This window comes from Protopterus annectens, chromosome 5.part1 (genome assembly GCF_019279795.1).
Source record: "Protopterus annectens isolate FY-2018-M chromosome 5.part1, PAN1.0, whole genome shotgun sequence".
Taxonomy (NCBI): domain Eukaryota; kingdom Metazoa; phylum Chordata; order Ceratodontiformes; family Protopteridae; genus Protopterus; species Protopterus annectens.
Window position 1 is genome coordinate 752,968,696 of NC_056736.1, and position 24,419 is coordinate 752,993,114.

The 24,419-nt window shown below is 39.9% G+C and overlaps 1 protein-coding gene across 2 annotated transcripts in view; it reads right to left on the reverse strand.

Annotated features, from left to right (window-relative positions):
- Nucleotides 1-987: 987 nt before the first annotated feature.
- Nucleotides 988-24,419, reverse strand: part of P4HA3 (prolyl 4-hydroxylase subunit alpha 3) — a 1,158,229-nt gene continuing 1,134,797 nt past the window's right edge. For both annotated transcript variants that reach the window (XM_044073397.1, XM_044073396.1), the window contains one exon: nucleotides 988-1,431. In XM_044073397.1, coding sequence (XP_043929332.1) covers nucleotides 1,429-1,431 — 3 coding nt within the window. In that variant the 3' untranslated portion in view covers nucleotides 988-1,428. The remainder of the gene's footprint in view (nucleotides 1,432-24,419) is intronic.

The window sequence follows — 24,419 nt, forward strand, 5'->3', positions numbered from 1 at the left end:
GTGTGCTTTGATGTGCCTAATCACCTGGATGAAGCCTTAAAGAGCTTTCTGCCTGCGTTGCTAGATCCATGAAATGTGTAGTGTAGATAGTGTTATGCCTCACCTTGCTTGTGTGTACTGCAGAATATTCATTACTTTTTGATAAAAGACTTCTTGCCTTGCATGTTGTTATAACATTCACAAGTGCTGAAAACTTTGACATTTGGAAGATGTGCATATACTTTTTTGAGTGCATGTCTGGACCTCCATGACCACCTTTAAGGCAGAAGCTGTACATTAAGACCTTTTCTCTTTCTTTCAACATTGGATAATTTATACCTTCACATCAATCACTTGATGCTGAACAAATGAGTCCAGGGAAAGAAGGGCCTAGTGAGTGTTAAAATGGTTGTAATAACAGTTCTCATGAAGCCCTTCAGCAAAAAACGCACCTGCGGAAAGTAATTTTGGTGTAACAGATGAAATAGACTGATGCTGTGCTGGTCTAAATCCCGACGTGTAGTTAGAAATAATGTCAGCAGGCTGTGTGGACTCTGGATATATGAACATACACTGCAGGAATGACTGGACCCGAGACTTCCCTCTGCTTGAGGAATTATATTAATGTAACTTTGTTTCTTCAGGAGGGATGCACAGTGAGGAGCTGTAAGGGAACATGTTTAAGTAATGTTATGGTACCCAAATGCTAATTCTTACTTGTGAGAAAAAAAACTAAACTGTAGTAATACTTATCTGAACACATGACAAATTAGTGGTTATTAGCTCCAAGTGTGAATAAATATGTAAAATAGTTTCTTGACAGCATTATCTTCAGCAAAATCAAAGTCTGCAGTGCTGACTACACTTTGTGTACAGAAGACGTGGGATAACAAAGCCTTTCTCTGTTATTCTTACACTGCATAAGCTATGTGCTTCAACTGAAACACATCACCTTTCGTTTATTTTTTTAGGTGAAATGTTTTTACACAAAAAAGAAATCAATACAAGAAAAGAAAACGGAAGAGTTTATTTTTTCTTTTATTAAGCACAGCACATGAATAATCATTTGTCTAGATGGTCACATGGCACTGTTCTGTATGTCACACCCACGGGACACAGTTTTATGTTGTGCCTTTATGCAGTCCTCTCAAAAAATAAATAATGTTAATTGTTTAGGAGAGTCAGTGTACAGAGATGTGCTCTGGCTACAGCCCTGTTTCACTCGTCCATATAGTCCCGCATTTCCTCTGACAAAATTGCAATTATTTCTGCAAGATCTGCAAACGCTGCTGGACACAAATGGTTCCTCACCAGTCAGGTATCTGATACTCTCTTGCCAAGGTCTTTCTTGATGTTCTGGGTTTCTAACATGGACATGATTCTATTCTTCAGGGTTTGAACTGCATCGCCTCTGAAACTCCTGCCCATATTCATGGATCCATTTGTTAGCTACTGTATATGACCAGAAAAAAAAAAATCAATAGAGTAGAATGATAAATCTGTATGCATACAATTGTGGCGGTATTGCATTTGTGTGATTTTTAATCCTTACAACATTAAATGTATTCTGTTTTTTTTAAGCTAGACAGTACTATAATATATCATACAGGTTTTGAAACTGAGCCTTTTTTTACAAGAAGATACCTCTTTCTGTAGTGAGTAGCTACACACTTTTAGTATACAATGTTTTCCATTAGCCTAGTAAGCAAAATAAAATATAAACATGATCAGAATGTATTTTACAGTCTATAAGTCTCGTATCTAGGATCTTGCTGACAAAAATTGATGGATTTACACTGTTCAAGCATGGCACAGGATTGAAGAATGTTTTATTAAAAAAATGTGGTCTTGATTTTATTAAGTAACTGAAGTGATGATCAGAACTGTGGGTGATGGTGGAAATGGGGGGTGGAGAACTCTCTAATATTCTTCTGTAGATCACTGTTGCAGTATTCCAAATGTTGGTTATCTTGCCAAATAACCGGGATGGCTGGCCATTGTACCAAAGCCAAAAACCTTCTGTAGAGCCATACATCCATTGTATGACCTACACTTGTGAGCTTAAAGGTATATAAGTGAATGTATAAGTGTAAATCCTAAGACTATCTCACCTGTAGTCCGGACACAGTTCTCGCACCCATCAGACTGTTCTATGCATTGTCTTGGGTATCGTTTGTATTCACTGTTTCACATAAGTGCCTCATTAGGGAACCTCCCTTATTTTCTTCTCTTTGCATTACTGTTTCTTGTTGTTAGAGGTTGGATATGAGGGAAAAATGCAATTGCCATTGGTAGATTCCTTACAAGGGTTTCCACTCCCAGTACCTTTTCTGTTTAGGTGCAGAGCACAGTTAGAAAAACTGTATGATCTATTAGCCCTTTTTTCCCAAAGACATTAAGAGCATGACTTTTGTCTTAAACTGCTGAGTTTCTAAGTAGGTATTTAAAGTGCCTTGCTTAGTCAATGATGGTAGAACCCTCTACTTCTGATGTTCCTTTCAAAAGAAAGAGTTAAGAGGCACAGGCCTGAAATACAAGGCACAGGCCTGAAACCTTTGCTGCCCAGTCTGACTCAACGATAACTGCAGAGGTTTCAGAACCAACGGTATGCCTGACACTTACTCAGATGCCCACTGCCACGACTCCACCAGAGGTCAGTATGGAGTTGGAGGTTTTTCATGTGCATGAAAAGACTGAAATTACCAATAATGGTGAGAAGGAGGAAGCCTGATTAATCATTTACAAAGGACCTAAAGGTACTACAGTTCTTCATTAAAGAGTAAACTCCTTGGTCGCTCATCAAGATTCATCAGGGGTAAGAGCCTCTGCAATTAGTCACAGCAGATGTCATATCTAAGGGAAAAAAAGAAACATGTTTCTTCCCTCCAGATGTCTAAGATGAAGTAGTGGTTGTACTTTTCGCAGGGCGTCTTCAAGGCTATTATGGTTTTTAGGTCACCATCCTTTGCAGGACCTACTCATACATTGTTAATATGATGGAACATTCTGAATGGGAATCAAAATAGATTTCTGAGGTTAAATAGTGATACTATAACCTCTTGGGAGTAGGCATCCCTGCACCCACACCCCTGCACTCATACCTCCTGCACCGGAGGCCCTCCTTGATGCATTTGCCTCTACTTACACTGCTCCTGACTCCCAGCCACCAGCTCCAAAAAGGCCTGATAGATTTTACAAGATGCCTGAAGATTTTAAATTTCTATACAGGAACCGTGTGGCAGACCCCTCTGTGTTTTACATGTCTATAAACAAACCCTCTAAATTTCTTCCTGCTACCAATACTCTTCCTACAGATGCAGACAGCAGAGTAGGAGACAGATTGGGGAAAGAAAGGTTTATACATTCCTGTTTGGCTTTTAGTGCACCGAATTATCAGACCCAAATAACTAAGTATTTATTGTCCATTTTGTGCAGTTTATATAAAGCACTGTCTTGCCCTAAGGAATCAGGCATTAAGCAACAGGTCTTATCTGCAGTGGCTCAGGCCACTCAAATGGCTACACACAGCATAAAATGTAGCTAAGATGCACTAGAATCTTCCTCTAGGGCCGCAGCTACTAGTTCTGTCATCAAGACGTGTGCATGGTTACACGCTCAACAACTACTAGAGGGTATTAAGGCTAAACTCCTAGACTTCCCATTAAACAAGGATCTTTTCTTTGGATTTATATCAAAAAGAAAGAACAATCATCATGGCTCAAATAAAACCAGAACTTTTACTAAAAAAACAAAGCAAACAAAAATACAAGTTAAGTGATTTCACAGTCCTCAGACTGCTTCTTCAGACCTATTAAACAGCGCTACACCTGAACAAATTTAACAATCAAGGCAACCAGTTACTTTTAAGTAGAATTACCTGAAAAAAGATAAAGCCCAATATATGGTGAAGAAGATTAATATTAAAGTGGGCATGCCCTCAGCATTGGTATAACAGAATCTCTGTCATTAATACCTGGGTGTTTATCTGCATTTAGATGGACAATCCATTTCTGTTCTCTCATTTCAGTAAAATTCTTAAAGTCACCTCTTATGTTAAGACTAAGTAACTCTAGAGCCATGAGCTTAAACGTATGTCTGTGTCCCGTATTAGAAACGGGTTGTGCTAATGCATATTACCAAGCTTTTTATTCTTAAGATCAATCATACGCTCAGAAATTCTATCTTTAAAAAGTCTGTTCATTTTAACTGCATAGAATGCAAACCGTTCTGCACAAAACGTGAAATACATAAGATTCTGCCTTGTACTAGCAGCATAAAATGATGTCGCTATTACAAAACCTTGTGTAGGATGTGTAAAAGTGCACCCTGTATAGACAAACCTTACATCTCCTGCAGATAAAGGTACCTGAACATTGGGATAACAGTACATAGTCGTCCTTAGTATTGTTGTAACAACATTGTAACTTAAGGGACATGGTTTTTCTAAAACTAAATTATGGTTTATCACTTAATCTGGTTTAGCTTGTTGTCTACACACGAAATCGCCCAATTTTTCTTTAGTAAATCATATTACTAGAATAAGTTAACATTAGTCTAGCATCACTGCTGGTAGCATGTGTCAGTCTTGCATCTACAAGATGTTTAGGGGCATTAGAAAAATGTGGTATCCCTATAGTCTGTCTTCCAAATCTTAGACTGTTTATACAGTCATCTAGGTCTTTCTCTTCAAGAAAATTCTTCTTTAACTCTAGCAGTACTTGGTCCAATGCTAAATCATCACCGTGTAGCCTCATAATCCTCACAACTTGTTCCTTCACTACATTCTGAGGTATATAGTGGAGGTGCATACTTGTCTTATGCAACAATGAATTCTTCTTACATTTCTTTTTAAACACCCCAGTCCTAAAATTCCCAATCAAATCCCACGTAACAGTCACATCTAGAAAATCAATAGACTCACTAGAATAAACATAACTACATTTCGAAAAAGAGGTGGTGGAGTGCAATACACAATAAACTCATGCAGCAATTCAGGTGACCCATTCCATAAAATAAAAATCTTATCAACAAAGTGTTTATAACAAACTATTTGTTCACAAAAACAATTATTGCATAGCACACAATCAAATTCCCATTGTGCAAGCACTAGGTTGGCATAGGAATTGGCACAAGCTGTGTCTATCGCCATGTCAACCTTTTGCAGATAAAGCTCATCATTAAAAATAAACACATTATTGTCAAGAATCAACTCCAAAAGGGAACAAATCAACTCAGTCTTATCACTGGGAAAATGTTGCTTCTTAACAAAATAGATCGAACACCGTCTATGAATCACTGTAAACAATGACGAAACATCGAGTCACAAAAACAGATGATCGTCGTTCCTGGTAGCACGGGGTACAAAAAATAAATCACTCAAAAAGTTCTTAGTATCCCTAAGAATAGTGTCCATGATATTCACAACTGGGTGTAAACGTTTTTCCACAAAGGTAGATAGAGGTTCCGCAGCCCAACCCTGACTTGAAACAATGGGATGAATAGCTATCTTTGTGCATTCTAGGTAGTCCATACAAACAGGGTACAAGGGGATGTTCAACAGTAAAATACTTAAATAATTCCTCGGTGATATCTTAGTCATAATCATGTCAAACAGAAAGAAAGCTAATCTCTCAGTAATACTAGAAACTTGTGGTCTGGTTAAAGAAACAAAAATATTTGAATCACTCAATAACAGATACATTTGTTACAAATAGAGTCTTGTATAGGGCACAAACAAACAGAGTCTTGTATAGGGCACAAACAAACAAACAGAGTCTTGTATAGGGCACAAACAAACAGAGTCTTGTATAGGGCACAAACAAACAGAGTCTTGTATAGGGCACAAACAAACAGAGTCTTGTATAGGGTACAATATCACCACCTTTATCTGCTGGGCAGATTTCAATAGATGACCTCTCCTTTAATTCACGTAGAGCACATTGTTCACCAGAGGTTACATTATAAAACAGTTTACCATGCCATCCATTCAGAGCACACTGGATCTCCTTCTCACAAACTGCTACAAAAGTCTTTAAAACAGACTGGATATTAGGAACAAAAGTGTTAGGTTTAGGAAACCCAATCGCATCATTACTGCATTCCGAAAACTGGCATCTCAAAGAAATGCTCCTTGCAAATAGTTTTAAATCAGTAACAACATCAGCTGAATATAATTTCTGCACAGTATAAACCTTTATTCAACAACTTACATTGATCTTAAGTTAAAGAAACTGAAGATAAGTTTAAAGCTAGTTCATTAGGGCTCTGCTGTGAGTAGTTACCTTCAGGGTGTTGTCTACCAGCCTTTGTAACTGCTGTAATCACTCTTTCCCTGATCAAATTCTTCTTCCTTTCCTGCCTAGAAAAAGATTTCAAGACAAATCAAGCAAGGACTCTAGGCCTGGAAGGCCTACCTAGCCAGACAAATCTGCCTGACTACCCTGTATCCTTCCCCAACCACAGCTCATCTCTTTCCCTATTCAAAAGGCAAACCTCATCCCTAACAAACTGGCTACTCATCACTTCAAATAAATGGGTTCTCCATCATTCAGAATAAGTACAAAAGGACTTGGAAACAAGTCTTTCCATTTAGTTGCATATCTCACCCTTCCCACAACTAATTACAGTTAATTACACCTATCATCCAGGCCTTACTTGAGCAAGGAACAATAGAACCAGTACCTCAGTACCTCCGCAATATCTGGGAAAAGGATTCTACTCCAGACTTTTTCTTGTTTCAAGAAAAAGGAGTCTGGAGACATATACTGGATCTCTCCACCCTCAACACTTACCTCCATGTACCATCTTTCAAGATGGTGTCCCTTCAAACTCTGCTGCCATTTGTCCTTCCTCAAACCTTTATTGTGTCTGTAGATCTAAAGGACACCTACCTCTACATTCCTATTCACCCCTCATACAGGAAATTCCTGAGGTTTTCACCTACTTATCACAATTTTTCTACTTTACCTTTTGGACTTTCTGCAGCCTCCACTGTATTCACAAAATGTCTCATCCCAGTCATAGCATACTGCGGAACTCAGGGAATACAGGTATTCCCTTATTCAGACAATCTATTAATTAACCAGTATTAGAAGAAGCAAGCCAGGATCCATGAACCAATATTTATTGAGCGCTTTCATTTTTTGGAATAAAAAACTTCATCAGAATAAGACAATTACAAATGAACAGTGGCTGACCCAACTTATATAGCAATCTACATATATGTAAACTCACATAATAATATGCAATTCATAATATATTTATTTTTATATATTTATATAATATAATTTACAATGAAATGTTTTCTGTGAGTTTACACACACACACACACACATATATATATATATATATATATATATATATGTGTGTGTGTGTGTTTATATGTTTGTAACAGATTATGTACTTTATATATTACACATTTTATGTATTTCAAGGTATGTATTTATTGTATTGGTGTTTTAGAGACTACACCTTTAAGCTGATTGCTAATTAACATTTTTGTAAGCAAGATTGCTATATAAGTTGGGTCAGCCACTGTTCATTTGTAATTGTCTTATTCTGATGAAGTTTTTTATTCCAAAAAACAAAAGCGCTCAATAAATATTGGTTCGTGGATCCTGGCTTGCTTCTTCTAATACTGGTTATTTAGTTTGCTGTTTTTCTACACAATCTATGAATTCAGGCATCTTCTCTTCAGACCTCAGGCTCACCTTGTCTCTTCTTCAGGATCCATGGTTGTCTATCAACCTAAAGAAGTCCTCAGTGAACCAAACCCATGACCTAGTTTTTTGGATTGCAAACTAGACACCAAATTCATGCAGGCTTTCCTGCACCAAAGTGCAGATACTTCCACTGTCTCCTCCTTCAACAGCCTTGCAGTTCAAGGGAGATCCTCAGAACACTGGTGTTCATAACAGTAGCCATCCATATGGTTCCCTTCACCAGACTACATATGAGAAAGTTCCAGTGATGCATGAAATGTTCCAGCAATGCATGAAATCCAGCTGGTCTCAAAATGCTCATCCCTTGGACACCCAGATCCCTCTCCCTTCCCTGCCTGAAGAAGGAACTCTTTTGTTGGATATCACAGATAAGACACAACCAATGTCAACCTTTCAAACTGCAGGCACCACAGCAGGAGCTGCGCACAGATGCTTCAGACAATGTATGTGGGGGCTTGGACAGGCAGCCTCAGAGTCCAGGGACAACATATAGGCAAATCTGAGGTCAGGGCACATGAGTCTGAAGGAGAAGAGGCACTAATTCAAGCTCTGCAGACCTGTCCCATTCTTGGAAACCAGATCCCTTGAGAGTGTTCACAGACAACAAAAAGGTCTTGTGGTACATAAACAAGCAAGGGTCACTAGACCTTACCAGCTGTGTAGACTGGCTCTTTTGGCATGACAGCAGGCTGCAAAATCAAACCTGCCTCTCCAAGCAGTTTACATTCCTTCACAGGACAATGTACTAGCAGACCTTCTAAGCAGATCAAGGGAAGATCCCCATGAATTGAGTCTAATCAGGACAATCTTCCTAATCATAGTCTGCAAATGGAAGGATTTCACAAATAGATCTATTTGCCTCCACAGACGTCTGCTCTTTTGCACCAGGACCTTCTGTCCTCAAGCTTAGAAAATGGAGACACAGTTTTGTCCTTGGAAAGGGGGGTTTGAATAGTTTTTTCCTCCACTTCTTCTTCTCCCCAAAGTCTTATTAAAGATTCAAAGAGAATGCCCAAACATCCTACTGGTGACTCCCTTTTGGACAACACAGTATTGGTTCTCTTTTCTCTTCCACCTAACCAAGAGACATCACCAAACACTACCTTCCACAGTGGTTTTGGTTACAAAACAGAAGGGCTCATCACTTCATCCCAACTTGCCATCCATCAACCTGACGTTATGAATGATAGGATTCTGTTCACTTTTAGACACCAATTTTCTGAGGACGTGGTTAGGGGTCTCAAGAAGGCAAGGAAGCCTACTACAAGAAAATCTTGCACAGCAAGATTAACTATCTGGTGTCTGGCTAAAAAACAGGACCCAGTACATGCTAATACTGCAATGGTCCTTTCTTATTTATGTTTGCTTCTGAAAACTGATGTAGCATACTCCTGTATTAAAGCACAGATTTCAGCTATATCTGCTTGCCTACCTCTGGACCATCCTCCTTTGGTCAAATTGAGGTAAAACAGCTGTTGAAATGTGTATCCCACCTGAAACGTCAAGAAAGGCTATCCCACCTGCATGAGACCTCTGTTTTGTGGTGGAATCTCCCTCTTTTCAAAACAGTAGCTTCTGGGTCTCTTAAATTTTATACTGGGAGCAAAATATTCCTCTAGCAGCCTCACCTCATCCAGGTGAGTTTCACAGCTTCTTCTAGTACCCCTCACCTCATCCAGGTGGGATTCAGAGCTTCTTCTAGTACCCCTCACCTCATCCAGGTGGGATTCAGAACTACAGGCTGTTACTGCATCCCCTTACTTTGTAGATCAATATGTATGTATACCTTTAAGAAGCTTTCTACGGGCGTGCACAGGTGTATACATACTGAGCACGTGTGAGCCTGACTGCCATTTTGTAGTTAGCTGTTGAGATGTAAGCATGCATGTCTGTGTAGTCCGTCAGTTAATCGGTTTGTTTATATTGTATGTTGCTGCTATCCACCCTGATGTGTTTATACATAATAAAGCATATAAACAAATACCCCACCTGTTCATCCTAAATCATAGTCTACCATGAGCGACATGGTGTCAAAATGTGATCCAGAAATCCAGATTTAGGACCAAAAAGGTACTCAGTTAATTGTGGAGGAATATAGAAGAATGGATCATCCCTACTGCATGTATAACCCGCAAAAACAGGTCAAGAAACGTATTTTAGGTATCAAAGCTTACTTAAATGATTTCTTATTTCCAAAATATAAAATGAAGCACTCAGAACGCTCTAAGCAAATTTCTAGTTAAACGAAATGCCTAAAACTGCGACATATTGATAAAAGTATTCAAAATAACTATGGAAAATGTTAGAAATAATGTCCAAATTGCATAAAAAAGGGAAACAACCGCATTTTTCACTATGTGCTACTTTTTCACATTAACTAAAGCTATTCGAGATATCTGAAGTGTATGAAGTGTTCTCAAGTTTGTGCAGTATTACAGTACACTTATTTTGCAAAATACAGCCATCTCAAAACATATTTCGCAAAATACAATATTTCGAAGAGTTTATTGTGCATTTGAATGTTATTACAAGTACCTGCTGTGTGTGCATGTCCATACATAATTACAGCGGCCATATTTACAGTGTCTTTGGGCATACTTTGTAGGCATGGCTGAAGGATTTTGAAAACCAGCTCCACTTGTATTTGATAATAAATATTGCTGAGAATTGGAGAGTGTTTGAGCAAGAGTACACTATTTTCATGCAACCTGCATTTTCTGATAAAGATGCATGTACAAAGGCATTTATTCTGCTTAATTTAGCTGGTTCAGAAAGAGAGCATTCATTTGTGTATGTACCTGCTGTGTTTGCAGGGGAGGGGGAAAAATGCCATATAGTGGTATCGGCTGAGTCAAGGGAAGACCCCCGAGTGCTTAAAACATAAATTTAGAAAAATGAGTAACTCCGAAACAAATATTACAATGGAAAGGCATTTATTTTACACAAGGGATCAAAAGTCTGGTGAAACTTTTGCAGCATATATAACTGACTTGAGAAACAAGGCTAAAACGTGCAGAATTGGTGATTTAAGGGATGAGTTGATAAAAGACAGACTTATGTGTGGTATTAAAGATGATGCTGTGAGAAAGATTTTGCTTTGTGAAATTGATTTAACTTTGAATAAAGCCATTGAGATTTGTCAGATATATGAGCGCACAGAGAGGCACACAGATATGCTTACAAATGAGAAATGCATGCTTGTAGTATCATCTAGTGCTCGTGTTGATATTATGCAGCACGTGGTTAAAAGAAACAGGCCCAAGCACACAGCATTAACTTTGAACCCTGTAGCAGTCATTGCGAAACCCTGTAGTTTTCTAGCAAATTCCACAGCATGCAGAGTCTCAGTGAAGCACAACACTGAGTCAGCAAACTCAAAGCATGTGCCCCAACCTAGCATCATAGTCAACTATCAAAATTGTGGTGCCAGTCATGTGACTAAAAGAGAAAAGTGCTTAGCTTTTGGTCAGCAATGCCACAGGTATAAAAAGTGGAATAATTTCCAAAGATTTTGTAAATCAAGAGGCTCATTCTTTCATTAAAAGAGAACATTCAAGGAGACAAGTTAATCAATTAGAAAGCTGTGACCCTACTTTTTATGTTGATGTGTTTCTGTGCTTAATGAAACAGTCAGTGCAGTACATTTATGGGCAAAGAATGAAGTATTTTGTACTGTTCAGATAAATGGAAGACCCATAGAGCTCAAAGCTGACACAGGTTCAAAGGGCAATGTTATGTCAGCAAAAACGTTTGCTAGAGTATGTGCTGGTGAGAAGCTTAATTTGGCAAAGTGTGTGAAGCTTGTTGCTTATGGTGGTAAAGAAATTCATACTGAAGGTTCAGTAGTGCTTTCATGTTACTCTGCTGGGAACAGCTATTGACTTGCAATTTTATGTGGTCAAAAGGCACGTATGGTCATTATTAGGCTTCAGAGACAGTTTGAAAATGGGACTGTTTTCACTTAACAAGGAAGTCGACCATGTAAGCTTGAAAGACCACTGTACTAATTTTGCCCAGTCTATTTTCTCTATCTATGCCAATCTTTTCGAAGACAAACTAGGCAAACTCCCAGTTTTGTACTCCTTGATGTTAGACCCTGAAGTCAGCCCAGATGTCAGACCAGCCTGGAAAGTTCCAGTAGCTATGAGGACAGAGTTAAGGCCGAGCTAGATAAAATGGTACAGCGAGGTGTGACTTGTCCAGTAGATGAACCAACTGAATGGGTATCTTCCGTGGTGGTAGCTCATAAGAAAAGCGCAGATGATATCAGAATATGCATTGATCCAAGACATTTGAACAAAGCACTGAAAAGACCTCACCATGCAATGCGTACAGTCGAAGAAGTGGCAGCGGTTACACCAAATGCCACTATTTTTTCTGTCAGCTACAAAGAGTTCATTTTGACAAATTTTGCTAGCCCTAAAGTATTCATTGCTAACTACTTTCAGTACGCCATTTGGCAGGTACAGATTTTTGAGAATGCCATTTGGGATAAATTCTGCCAGTGAAGTCTTCCAGTGTGTAATGGAGCAAATTTTTTCTGGGTATCCATGTGCTATTATGGGTCTATATTACGAGATTGAAATCCCATTTCAGCGAACACCAGAAGACCGACACGTATAGCGTGAACGACATTAACGGCAAACATTCAAAACCGTGAAACATGAAATGTCGAAGTGTCATGGTTGGCTCATCTGCGGTATAGCTCCGTAAGGTAAGTGTGCAATAGTTACGGACATTAGGGTCAGGGTGTGGGTTAAGGTAAGTGCCTAGATAGTAATGTATGTAAGATATAGTGTAGGGTTAGAAGTAGGGTTTGGTTAGTGCATGTATGTGTTTTATTTATTATGTTTGGGTATGTAGTATGTAGCACACAGTGGTGTTGGCCAACTATGACAGTTCGAGCTTTGAAAATTCATGGTTTAGGGGGCTCGGCATATTTGCGGTTCGGGCTATGTGTGTCGGTGTTGTGGTGGTCGATGATACGGGTTTTCGATAATGTAATATAGACCCGCTATTATAGTAGATGATATTCTAGTAGGAAGTAATGGTGAAGTTGAGCATGACAGAAACCTGAAGAAAGTTCTGGAAAGAGCACATGAAGTGACTTTTAAGCTGCATCCTCAGAAATGCAGATTCAGGCTATGAGAAGTTACTTATGTTGGTCATTTGTGTACCAGTTTAGGCTTAAACCAGACCCTTCCAAGCAAACAGCAATTCTTGAGATGCCAGCTCCAGACAATGTTCAAGCCCTACAATGTTTTCTTGGCATGGTTAACTATCTAGGCAAGTTCACTCCAGACTTGAGCGAACTATCAGCATCGCTCAGAGAGTTGACCCATAAAGATGTACCCTGGTCACGGTCAGGACAACACCAGAGAGCATTTGATGTCCTGAGACAGAGAATTGCCAGTCCACCAACTCTCAGATACTATGATGTTCACAAACCAGTTACTCTTTTTTTGTGATGCTTTGAAGTTTGGTCTTGGTGCAGTCATTCTTCCAGAGGGTAGACCACTAACCTATGCATCCAGAACTCTGACCCAAATTGAGATGCAGTATACTCGGATAGAGAAAGAACTCTTGGTAATTGTGTTTGCATATTCGATGTTCCATGATTATATTTATGGCAAACCCATCCAGATCGAAACTGACCACCAATCTCTACTCACTATTTTGAGAAAGCCTATGAATACAGCTCCTGACAGATTACAATGCATGATGTTGAAATTGCAAAAGTATAGTTTCAATCTTGTTTACACAATAGGCAAACTTCTTTATCTCGCTGATACTTTATCCAGATCATCCAGAAATATCACTGAACAGCATACGAATGGGAAACTTAATTTTGAAATCAGGGAAGTGAGAAATTTTTCTTCCACACGTCTTGTTTAGCACTTGAGCTTAGAAGTCACACAGCCTCAGATCCAGTTCTTCAGAAGCTCAACCACTTTGTCAGTCAAGGATGGCCTTCAAAGCAATCTTGCTTACCAGTGGAAGTACAACCATATTTTCTTTACAGAGATGAGATTTTGTCTGATGATGGTATTATCATGAAAGGTCCAAAAGTGATTGTTTCAACATCCTTGCAACAAGAGTATATTACTGTTTTGTATTGTGGCCACCCAAGAATTGATTCTACTAAAAGAAGTGCAAGAGGACTAATATTTTGGCCTTCTATGTCAGAGGACATTGACAGAGTAGTTTCATCTTGTTCTGTGTGTAAAAGTACTAAGCCACATCAACAGAAAGAACCAGTTCAGCTAAAACAGATTCCTTGAACTACCTTGGTCGACAGTAGCTACAGAAATTTTCGAGTGGAGTGGTCAACATTACTTGGTTTTAGTAGACTCTTATTCCAGTTTGTTCAAGATTGACCTACTTCCTAATCTAGCATCGATGAAGCATTGTTTTGCAGTCTGTGGTAGTCCACACAAAGTTATTTCTGACAATGGTACACAGTTTACAAGCCAGCAGTTCAAATGATTTGCTGATGAGTGGTACTTTACTCATGTTACAAGTAGCCCTGAGTATCCACAGTCAAATGGTTTGACAGAACGTGCAGTTCAAAGTGCAAAAGAATTAATAGAGACGTCAAAGTGTGACAGGGATGTCTGCTTCAATGTCTTGAATCTCAGAAATGGTCATTGTGATAAACATCTTGGTTATCCTGCACAGAGACTACTGCCGGGACAAACCAGAACCACGTTACCAATTAGTAGTTTGTTACTGATTCTGTGTGTCAAGAACAACAGATCAGTAAAAGCCAATCTGTTAAAGAAGTGCCTGTCCCAGAAGTTCTATTATGATAAGCCCAGCAAACTGCTCAATCCATTACAAGAAGGGGATATGGTGAGGATGCAGATGTCCAAAGGTTTTGATCAGATTGGAGTTATGAAGAGTATATATTCAGAGCCAAAATCGTACATTGTCGAATCACAAGGAGCAGAATTTGGGCAGAATTGGAAACATTTAGTCCTGGTGTCTGTGCCTGTATTGTATCATACCTGCGAGAAAGACTTTATATTTCAGAGTGAGTTATCAAGCATTCCAGTTCCAGAGGATGTTCCAGTAAATATCTCAGTTCCTGAGAAGAATCCTGAAACTCCTGAAACAAGTTGTTCACCAATGACTGTCCCTATTTCTAAACCCAGTTCCAATTGCTATATCACTAGATCAGGTCGCATTTCCAGACCATGTTCCAGATACACTGCAACTTGGAAATGAATGTTGTGTTCATTTCTTATTGTCTGTACAATTACGCTTCTTTTCTCAAATGTCATTATGTTGTGGGCAATTCACTAAAGAGGGAGGATGTAGATCAGTGTGTATGTAAACCTTTAAGAAGCTTTATAGGGGCTTCCACAAGTGTATAAATACTGAGCATGGGTGAGCCTGACTGCCATTTTGTAGTTAGCTGTTAAGATGTAAGAATGTCTATCTGTCTAGTCTGTCAGTTAATCAATTTGTTTATATTTTGTACTGCTGCTAGCCATCCTGATGTGTTTCTAAGTAATAAAGCATGTAAACGAACTGCCCCGCCTGTTCGCCTTCAATCATAGACCAAGACGAGTGACAAGTTCCTTATTTTTCACATGGATAAATTGTCTTTGAGGGATAACCCTTCCTTTATGCCTAAAGTTGTGAATGAGCTGCCCCTTAATCAGGCCACGAATCTTCATACCTTCTTTCCTGATCCACAGAACAAAGGAGAAAGGAGTCTTCATTCCCTTGGTGTATATTGACAACTCTGACTTTACTTGGGATCTCCACAAGCCTGACCAATTGTTTGTTTCTTTTCAAGATGCCAAGTTAGAGCAACCAGTTTGCAAGTTCAAGGCAAAACCTTACCTTCTCCTGCAAAAGCACATTCTACTAGAACAGTAGCTTCATTCAGAGTCTTTTATGAGGGGATTGACTCAAGAACCATTCCAGAAGCAGCCAACTGGTCTTTTGTTTATGTTTTTAAAAAACATTACAGGGTTGGATGCCTTTTCTAACTCCAGAGCTACTTTCACCAGGTCAGACCTCTTTGTATTACTGGATGGTTCTCCTATGGCTCATCAAAGCACCCTTCCACCTTTTAAGCTTTAGGAATGACCCAACAGTTTGGAATCCTGCAACAGTGATGTAAAGAAGGACATAGTGCATTTATGTAAGTGTGTACCGTAACAGTAGATGTCCTACTGATCATCGTTACAACACTCCTTCCCACCTTAACTTCTACGTTTGCCTTTTCCTTTCCCTCTTTCCTCTCCTTTTGGATCGAGGGGGACCACTATCTTTCTGATTCTCCCCTCCTAGCTGGCCATTATTTTGGCTTCTCAGGCCTCTTCAGGCTTACTGGCTCAGAGATAGTCTGAGGATTTACACTCATGCATTCACTTACGTACTCTTATGCCCATGGGTTAGGTCATACATTGGACATATGTCTCTATGGAAGGTTTCGTCTTTGGTACCCCAGATGGATGTCCAGGTTATCTAGTCAGATAACTAACAGTTTGGAATACTGCAAAAGTGATCAGAAGGACATCACCTCTTATGTGGACTTCTGTTTTGAAAGTAGTTTGGGGGTCCCTCCTCTCACCATGAAAGGCAAACATTCATCTGTAAATGATTTCAGTCACAGAAGTTTGGTAAAACATTGTATTTTACTAATATATTTTGAGAAACTAAAGCTTTTTAGCTTAAAGTTGAAACAGCTCATATTTCAAGTTTCATAACCATGACTGTCTGAGGTTCAAAAGTAATGCGTGAATGGGGTCATCCTTTAAGATTATATGAACATATGAAGATGTCAATGGAAGACCTGTGACCTACTGAGGCTGTTATTGTAGCAACTATCCCTAAAAAGCCAACTCACCTCTTCCCAAGAACCGTCTTGTTTTATCCCAATCACCGTTACAGCTGCCTTATGACTTTTCCTCTACCACTGCATCAGCCAATCCAAGCGTAGTTCTATCACCAAGTCCATTGGATTGTATTTTATTGGTTCTGTTCTGAATCATTCCTCTTCCAGCTTTTACTTATGTCTCTCTCTTCTCTTTTATTGCTTCTCTGCATCCCTACATATCCCGACTGTCTTATAAAAGGTGATGTCTTCAAATCCTGTCCCCTCCTTTCCATGTATTCGAATCTTGTCCCCTCTTTTCCATGTATTCGAATCCTGCCCCTCTCCTTTCCATGTATTCGAATCCTGTCCCCTCTTTTCCATGTATTTGAATCCTGCCCCCTCCTTTCCATGTATTCGAATCCTGTCCCCTCCTTTCCATGTATTCGAATCCTTTCCTCTCTTTTCCATTTTCTCATCTAATGCGCACACGTCCACCTAAGTCTGTCCTTATACGCTTCATCTTCATAATCCTGATGATCGCAATGCACTCTTTCTACTAACCTAATTATCTCCTGATGATCACATTGCACACTTTCTACCAACCTAATTATCTTCTGGTGATCACATTGCACACTTTCTACCAACTTAATTATCTTCTGATGATCGCATTGCACTCTTTCTACTAACCTAATTATCTCCTGGTGATCACATTGCACTCTTTCTACTAACCTAATTATCTCCTGATGATCGCATTGCACTCTTTCTACTAACCTAATTATCTCCTGATGATTGCATTGCATGGTTTCTACCAACCTAATTATCCCTCCAAAACTAGGTGACTACAATCAATATGAATTTTTTTTTTAGTTCTCTGTGTGACGGGAGAATGATTTCTCCATCTCGGGAATTTACTACTCATGTTAAAGAGCCTAGCACTGTTTGATTTCACTACTGCTCTTCACTCACTATAGCATATATTAGCACAGGGGGTGATTACTTGCATCAAATACTTTTCATCCTTCAATTTGCTGACAATAAGACCACTGAGAATGTTTCTTTTTTTTAACATGAGTCCTTCCTCCAGTATATATGTATAAGCATGCATTATTTCACTTTAAATTCCAGTTGCTACCTGATCCTGACTGTGTCACCTGCTTGAGGTAATTTTGCAGATTTGGCTTTTCCAAGTAAAGTTCCTCTGTTGTACAGGTACACAATGAATTGGTTTGAGTTGAAGTGCAGTTAATCAGCCTATATTTGTAATAAAGGTGAGGGGCAATATTAAATAGGTTTGGTGCAATGTGTGACGAGTGTAAAGAGGAAGTATGGATAGGTGGTCGGGACAGAGTTGGAAAGATTTTGAGAGATATTATTATTGATTCATCTTAGGATGAAATATGGCACAGTAGGAGGAGAAGAATAGGGGACAACCTGAAGATTAGCATGATTAAGTACCGGAATCTGTATTTTATAGATGTCAGGTAGTGGGGAAGTAGCAATGAAGACCGAAACGAAGTTACAGGGCAATAGAATATTCAGTGATGGTATGTTCTGAAAACTGGAAGAGGATAGGTAAGGAGGGAAGTATTTTTCAATATAAGAAGAGAGGTAGGTTGTCCTGGTATCTGGAATGTAAGGAACAGAGGGGTATTAATGGTAGAGTCTAACGATGTAGTCAAATTAAGAAGAAATGAGGGTTTATTTGGGAAAAGAAAACTATACAATGTGAAATAGATATGTACTATTAGGGAAGATTGTGATTATAAATGGATATAGTGCAAAGCAGTATGGGAGGGAGAAAGACAGTTGGGAATGGGGCTAAAAATTAAATTGAGATACGGAAGTAGGAAACAGGAAATAGAAGTGTATGTATAGAAGTAGTAAGGTCATTCGGGGAGGGTTTTGGAATAAGAGTCACAAGTGAAATGTATATGTAGGAAGAATAATGTTACAGTAAGAGGGGGTGGGTGGGAATCAAGACTAGGGGAGCAAAGCGAAGCGTAATGTAATGGGCATCTCACCCTCAGGTCACTTTATGACTGTGAGCAATCAGTTTTTAGTCGGAATAAAGCAATTATCAAAGAGATGCAAGTAAAACAGATTGTTTGTCACTTGCTGAGACTAAATAACTGGCATATGCAGTGTAGTCTAATGGTAAAGCTAAAGGGGACAGTGGAAATTTAGTAACAGGTCCAAAGAGTGCATGGACTATTTCACAGAGCAGCTATGTATTTAACTGATTAAAGTTAATACACAGTGAGTTTCTTCATAATAAATGTGCTTACATTAAACAATGACAATATTCTCAGTAAACTTGTGGCAGTGTTCCTGCAATATTGAGGTCAGATGTAGTGAGTGCAGGCTTTGCTCTGTGAAGGAAGGTACTGACTGAGTGTAAGGGGGGGGGGCAAGGCTGTAGTACTTGACAGCAACACTTTTTAACATTCTTCTGCTTTTGTAAGAAAAGTACTACCTACTGGCACCAGACAAGTTAAAGGCAACCCCATACCCTCGATTACAGACAAATTAAAGGCAACCCCATACCCTTGATTACAGACAAGTTAAAGGCAACCCCATACCCCCGATTACAGACACGTTAAAGGCAACCCCATACCCTGGATTACACAAGAGTTAAAGAAGGTACTCAGTATGCCGAAGGTTGGTTGACCAAAATACGAAAAGTCCATCAGTCTCCAATGTGACATTGAGCGTAATATCTTTTTCATCAGAAATGAATATTAATATATGACAAACAAGGCAACTGTACCCGACATATGTAACCATTAATCAGCACTTCCTGGAAATCCTAGTGGATTCTGCAGGGAAATTAATAACCCTGCATGATGGTCAGACCCACCCTTTACACAATCTCTCACTCTGAGCAAGTGAACAATTGGGTGAATCGCTATCCAATATAAAACTGAGGGCAGAAGTATTTGCATATCATTTTTCCCCTCACTTCAGTCCTACCTCCACTTCTCCTTTTAAATATGCTTCAGCTAATCTAACTTTGGCTGTGTTACTGATTTTTAATATAAAATTGTGACTTTGGCCCAAAACAGAAAAGTAAGGTTGGTATCTATCTATCTATCTATCTATCGGTATACATATGGATCAACTTCAGAAGCTCAAAGTTCCAAAACCTCGAACTGAAAATGGTCAAGACCATAAGATTAACAATTTGAAATTTAAAAATTTGAATAAAAGAAAAGCCCCCCCTGCACCCCCCACCTCCCACCCCCTACCCCCTACTAAATAAATATATGGATGGTGCAATGGTGCAGCAGTAGCATTGTCACCTCACAGCAAGAGGTTCTCCGGTTCGATTCTCCACTGGGGTGCCTTCTGTGCGGAGTCTGCATGTCCTCCCTGCATTCGTGTGGGTTTCCTCCAGCTGCTCCGGTTTCCTCCCATGTTACAAAGACATGCGTTTGGAGCATTTCTCCCTGCGCCTCTGCTGAAAATTGGCTTCATTCCAAGTTGGACTTTCGCTGTAAACAAATGTTAAATAAATAAATATACCAACTCCGAGATCACACTACAGTAAGGAAAATGGTAAATTTGCCATTTTGCACTGCACAGCGACCTCCATTCAAAACGTTTGAAGTTTCAAAACTTTGATCTTATGATCTTGACCCTTTGTAGCTCAGAGTTCTGAAACTTCGAGTTTGTGAAGGGAATCCATACATACATACATACACAAACACATATAAATATAAATGCAGACGTGTGTGTGTGTGTGTGTATGTGTATATATGGGTCTACTACAGATGATTGAGCTTTCAAAACATCGACTTTTATATGGCCGAGACCATATGATCAACGTTTCAAAAGTTCGAACACCTGAAAAAAAAATAAAACAAAACTCAGGGGGGCAAGCCACCCTGCATGCACCTCACACCCCCTGCCATTTAAATATACCAACTCCAAGATCGCACTACAGCGAGAAAAAGGGACATTTTCAAGTTCTGCACTGTATGGAGATCTCCTTTCAGAATGTTCAAAGTTTTAAAACTTTGATCATATGGTCTCGGGCATATAAAAGTCGAAGTTTTAAAATTTCAATCATCTGTAGGGGACCCATTTCATATATATATATATATATATATATATATATATATATATATATATATATATATATATATATATTCCTTTTTCTTTGAATGTTCTTTTTATGAAATCACAGATTAGATGAATATACTTTTTCTTGAAAGTACGTTACATAGACTCAGTTTTCATAGAAAATGTCAAAAAGTAGCAACTACTCCTTTAAAACTGTATTCGATGCTAGTCTTTATCCCAAATTCATTCGTGGCTGTGACACCTTCCCAGCACATCTTCAGTGCATCCCTTCCTACCAGCCTAGCAGCAGCTTTCCTGACCTCTGGAAAATATTGAGTGTTTAGGTTAGGGGCACGGGTCATGGTAAGGGGATAGCATTACTCCACTCAAGTTGTCATCCAGTGCAACACAAAGCTCCTTTCAGTTTATAGCCTTACTGTTTGCAGTGGCTAAAATTCGGGAAAACTACTCGTGTACCAACTCCTTAGCTCAACGCTTTCTGGAATTCATAAACTCAAATGCTCTGGATCAACTTATCCACACCCCCACCAGGGTCAACAATATCCTAGACCTAGTCATTACCAACATGAGTGACCGGTGTTCCACACCTGAAGTCACCTCCTCATTGGTCCGATCCGACCATAAGCTAGTCACCCTTGATATCCACATCCCACCCCTACCCCCCATTAAGGAAACCACAGTAAAACATTTCTCCAAAGCCAACTTCATGCTTCTTAAGACAGAAGTGGTGAACTTCATGACACCCACGCAGATAGACAATACAGTTACAACTACTGAATCCTACACAAATGCACTCTATAAGCACTTACACGAGTGCATGGATCGTGCTATCTCAAACAGAACCAAGACACTATCCTCCAAAAAAAGGAAGCCAGTCTGGTGGTCCTCTGCCATAAACAAACTGTACAACAGAAGGAAGAAACTGTTGCAAAAGAGAGTAAAATCCCATGAGTGGAGGAGCTCCCTGGTCAGCCTCAGTAAGAATCTGAGATCTCTTATAAGATCCTTCAAAGCTAGCTACGAAAAAAAATTGCCACTAATTGCAAGGACAACCACAAAGCATTCTATAGCTATGTCAAGAATCTCAATGGCAACACCCAAATCTGCTCTGAGTTACAGCACAAAGGCAAGAAAATTACAGAACCAACTGATATTGCCAACATCCTGGCAGATAGGTTCAGTGCTAACTTTACCCCCCTCTCACACCCTAAAGGGCCCATATCTATACAGGAAGAATGCAGAGTCCCTGTAATCACAACTATGCAAGTAAAAGCTGCACTCTCTAAAGCCAAAAACACAGCATCCATGGGACCGGACAACATCCCTGGCTGCATTTTACATGAACTTCAGAATGAACTGTCTCCCCACTTAAGCACCATGTTCAATAATAGCCTCACATCAGGCTTTGTGCCCACTGAATGGTGCACAGCAACAGTTATCCCACTCCACAAAGGGGGAGCCACCACTGAACCCGGGAACTATCAACCTATTAGCCTGATGAGCCTGGTCTGCAAGGCCATGGAACGTATCATCATGGAACTCATAAACAAAGACATTGGTAACCTCCAAACTCTGGATCCCACCCAGTTCGGGTTTGTGAAAGGCAGATCATGCCTCCTGAACCTGATCGACTTCTTTGAGGCAGGCACCAAAGCCGTAGATGAGGGTAAGGTGGTTCACACAGCCTATCTTGACCTTGCCAAGGCTTTCAACACCATCCCCCATTCTGGAATTATAGCTAAGCTCACTAAACTAGGTATAGATTCCTGCATCACAAGATGGGTTGACAATTGGCTCACTGACAGAACCCACACTGTAAAAGTTTCAGACTCCAAATCTGACCTCAAAGCAGTGACAAGTGGAGTACCACAGGGTTCTGTCCTGGGACCTTTCCTGTTTGGTGTCTACTTCTCTGAAGTACAGGCTAACACAGAAGGCCTCAGGCTAACGAAGTTCACAGATGACTGCAAACTAGGAGCCATAGTCAAGTCCCCAAATGATGTGGACATCCTACAGAAGGGCCTCGCTGAGATAGATGCCTGGTGTCAGAGCCATGGCCTCAAGCTTAATGCGAAAAAGTGCAGTGCCATCCCCTTTGGTAAAAACTCTGCACCCATGAACTACCACATAGGCAGCAATCTACTTAACACTGAATGCATGATAAGAGACCTTGGGACCCAAGTGGACAGTAGTCTCTCCTTTGATAGTCACATCTCCACAGTAGTCAGGAAGTCCTTCTACATGGCACACCTCATCATAAAAGGGTTTTCATCCAGGAAAAAAGAGGTAATTATTTCCCTCTACTCGACACTCATTAGACCTATTATAGAGTACAACGCCCCTTTTGGAATGTACCTCACAAGATATCTGCAGCAGCTGGAAAGGCCACAGAAGTACCTCACAAAGAGGATTACTGGCCTCACACAAATGCCCTACACTGACCGCCTCAAAAAACTCCAGCTTTACTCCGTAGCATATCGCCTACTCCGAGGTGATCTCTGCCTAACATATAAAGCTATGTCAAATCCAGAGCTGTTGGACATGCTACACCTAAAGAAATCCCAATCCCACCGAGCTACACTCTCTAGGGATCTAAACCTTGTCACCACAATAAACAGGACATGCTGGAGGGATAGATTCCTGTCCCAGAGACTTCCTATACTCTGGAACAAGCTACCCATCTATGTCAAGCAAAGTTCTTCATTAGCACTCTTCAAGAAAAATCTTGATGAGTGGATGGGAAATAGGAAATACACCCCGGGGATCACTTCTGTGTCTCTGCTCGACAGTGGCACAGGAAAGTAACTTTCTTGGGTGGCGTAAGCCAGGGAACCTTGTTTGCTTGGCTTACGTAGGCCCTTGGGCCGATAGCCTAGTTCCTGCCTATGAACCCATGAAAACAACTTCTGCCTTCCTAGATACAGGAGTACATACATTCTCATGTTCTCCTCAGTGGCCACCAAGGCCAAGGTACCAGCACTACTTTTGTTACCCTAAGTCACTTTACAGGTCAGTGGACACTGGCTGTCTGGCTGTAACCAATTTTATTGACCTGCACAAGCCTTTTGACCTTGTAAATCATTATCTTCTTATAAAAGGACTCTTCATTTGTCTTCTTACATTCTCAGTCAGCCACCTAACCATTCCAGTGTGGCATGTGCATGGGGCTTCATAAAAATAATGATAATATCCATTTGTTAATGCACAGTCCCTTTTCAGGAGTGACCCAGGAGTAATATCTGGTTAAGTGACTTGCACAAGATCTCACAGAAGCAAATGATGGTAGAGGGAATGAAACCCTGTACCACAGGGACTACAGCTCACAGCCTTAGCCCTCTGCAGGAACTGCCAGACATCCTCTAAATATTATCCACATCAATACCTACAATCTTAATGAGAGTACAAACAATATCCCTATGTCTGTAGATGATACTGCCATTCCAAAACTGGCAGCTGAGCTGAAGCTTTCTTTAAACACTCAACACTTCACTGGCACAGGTGTGCCAATCCACTGAAAGCACTGAAGCTTTCTATAAAACACTCAACACTTCACTGGCACCGATGTGCCAATCCTCTGAAAGTACTGAAGCTTTCTATAAAACACTCAACACTTCACTGGTACAGATGTGCCAATCCTCTGAAAGCACTGAAGCTTTCTATAAAACTTTCAACACTTCACTGGCACAGATGTGCCAATCCTTTGAAAGCTCTGAAGCTTTCTATAAAACACTCAACTTTTCACTGTCACAGATGTGCCAATCCTCTTAAAGCACTGAAGCTTTCTATAAAACACTCAACACTTC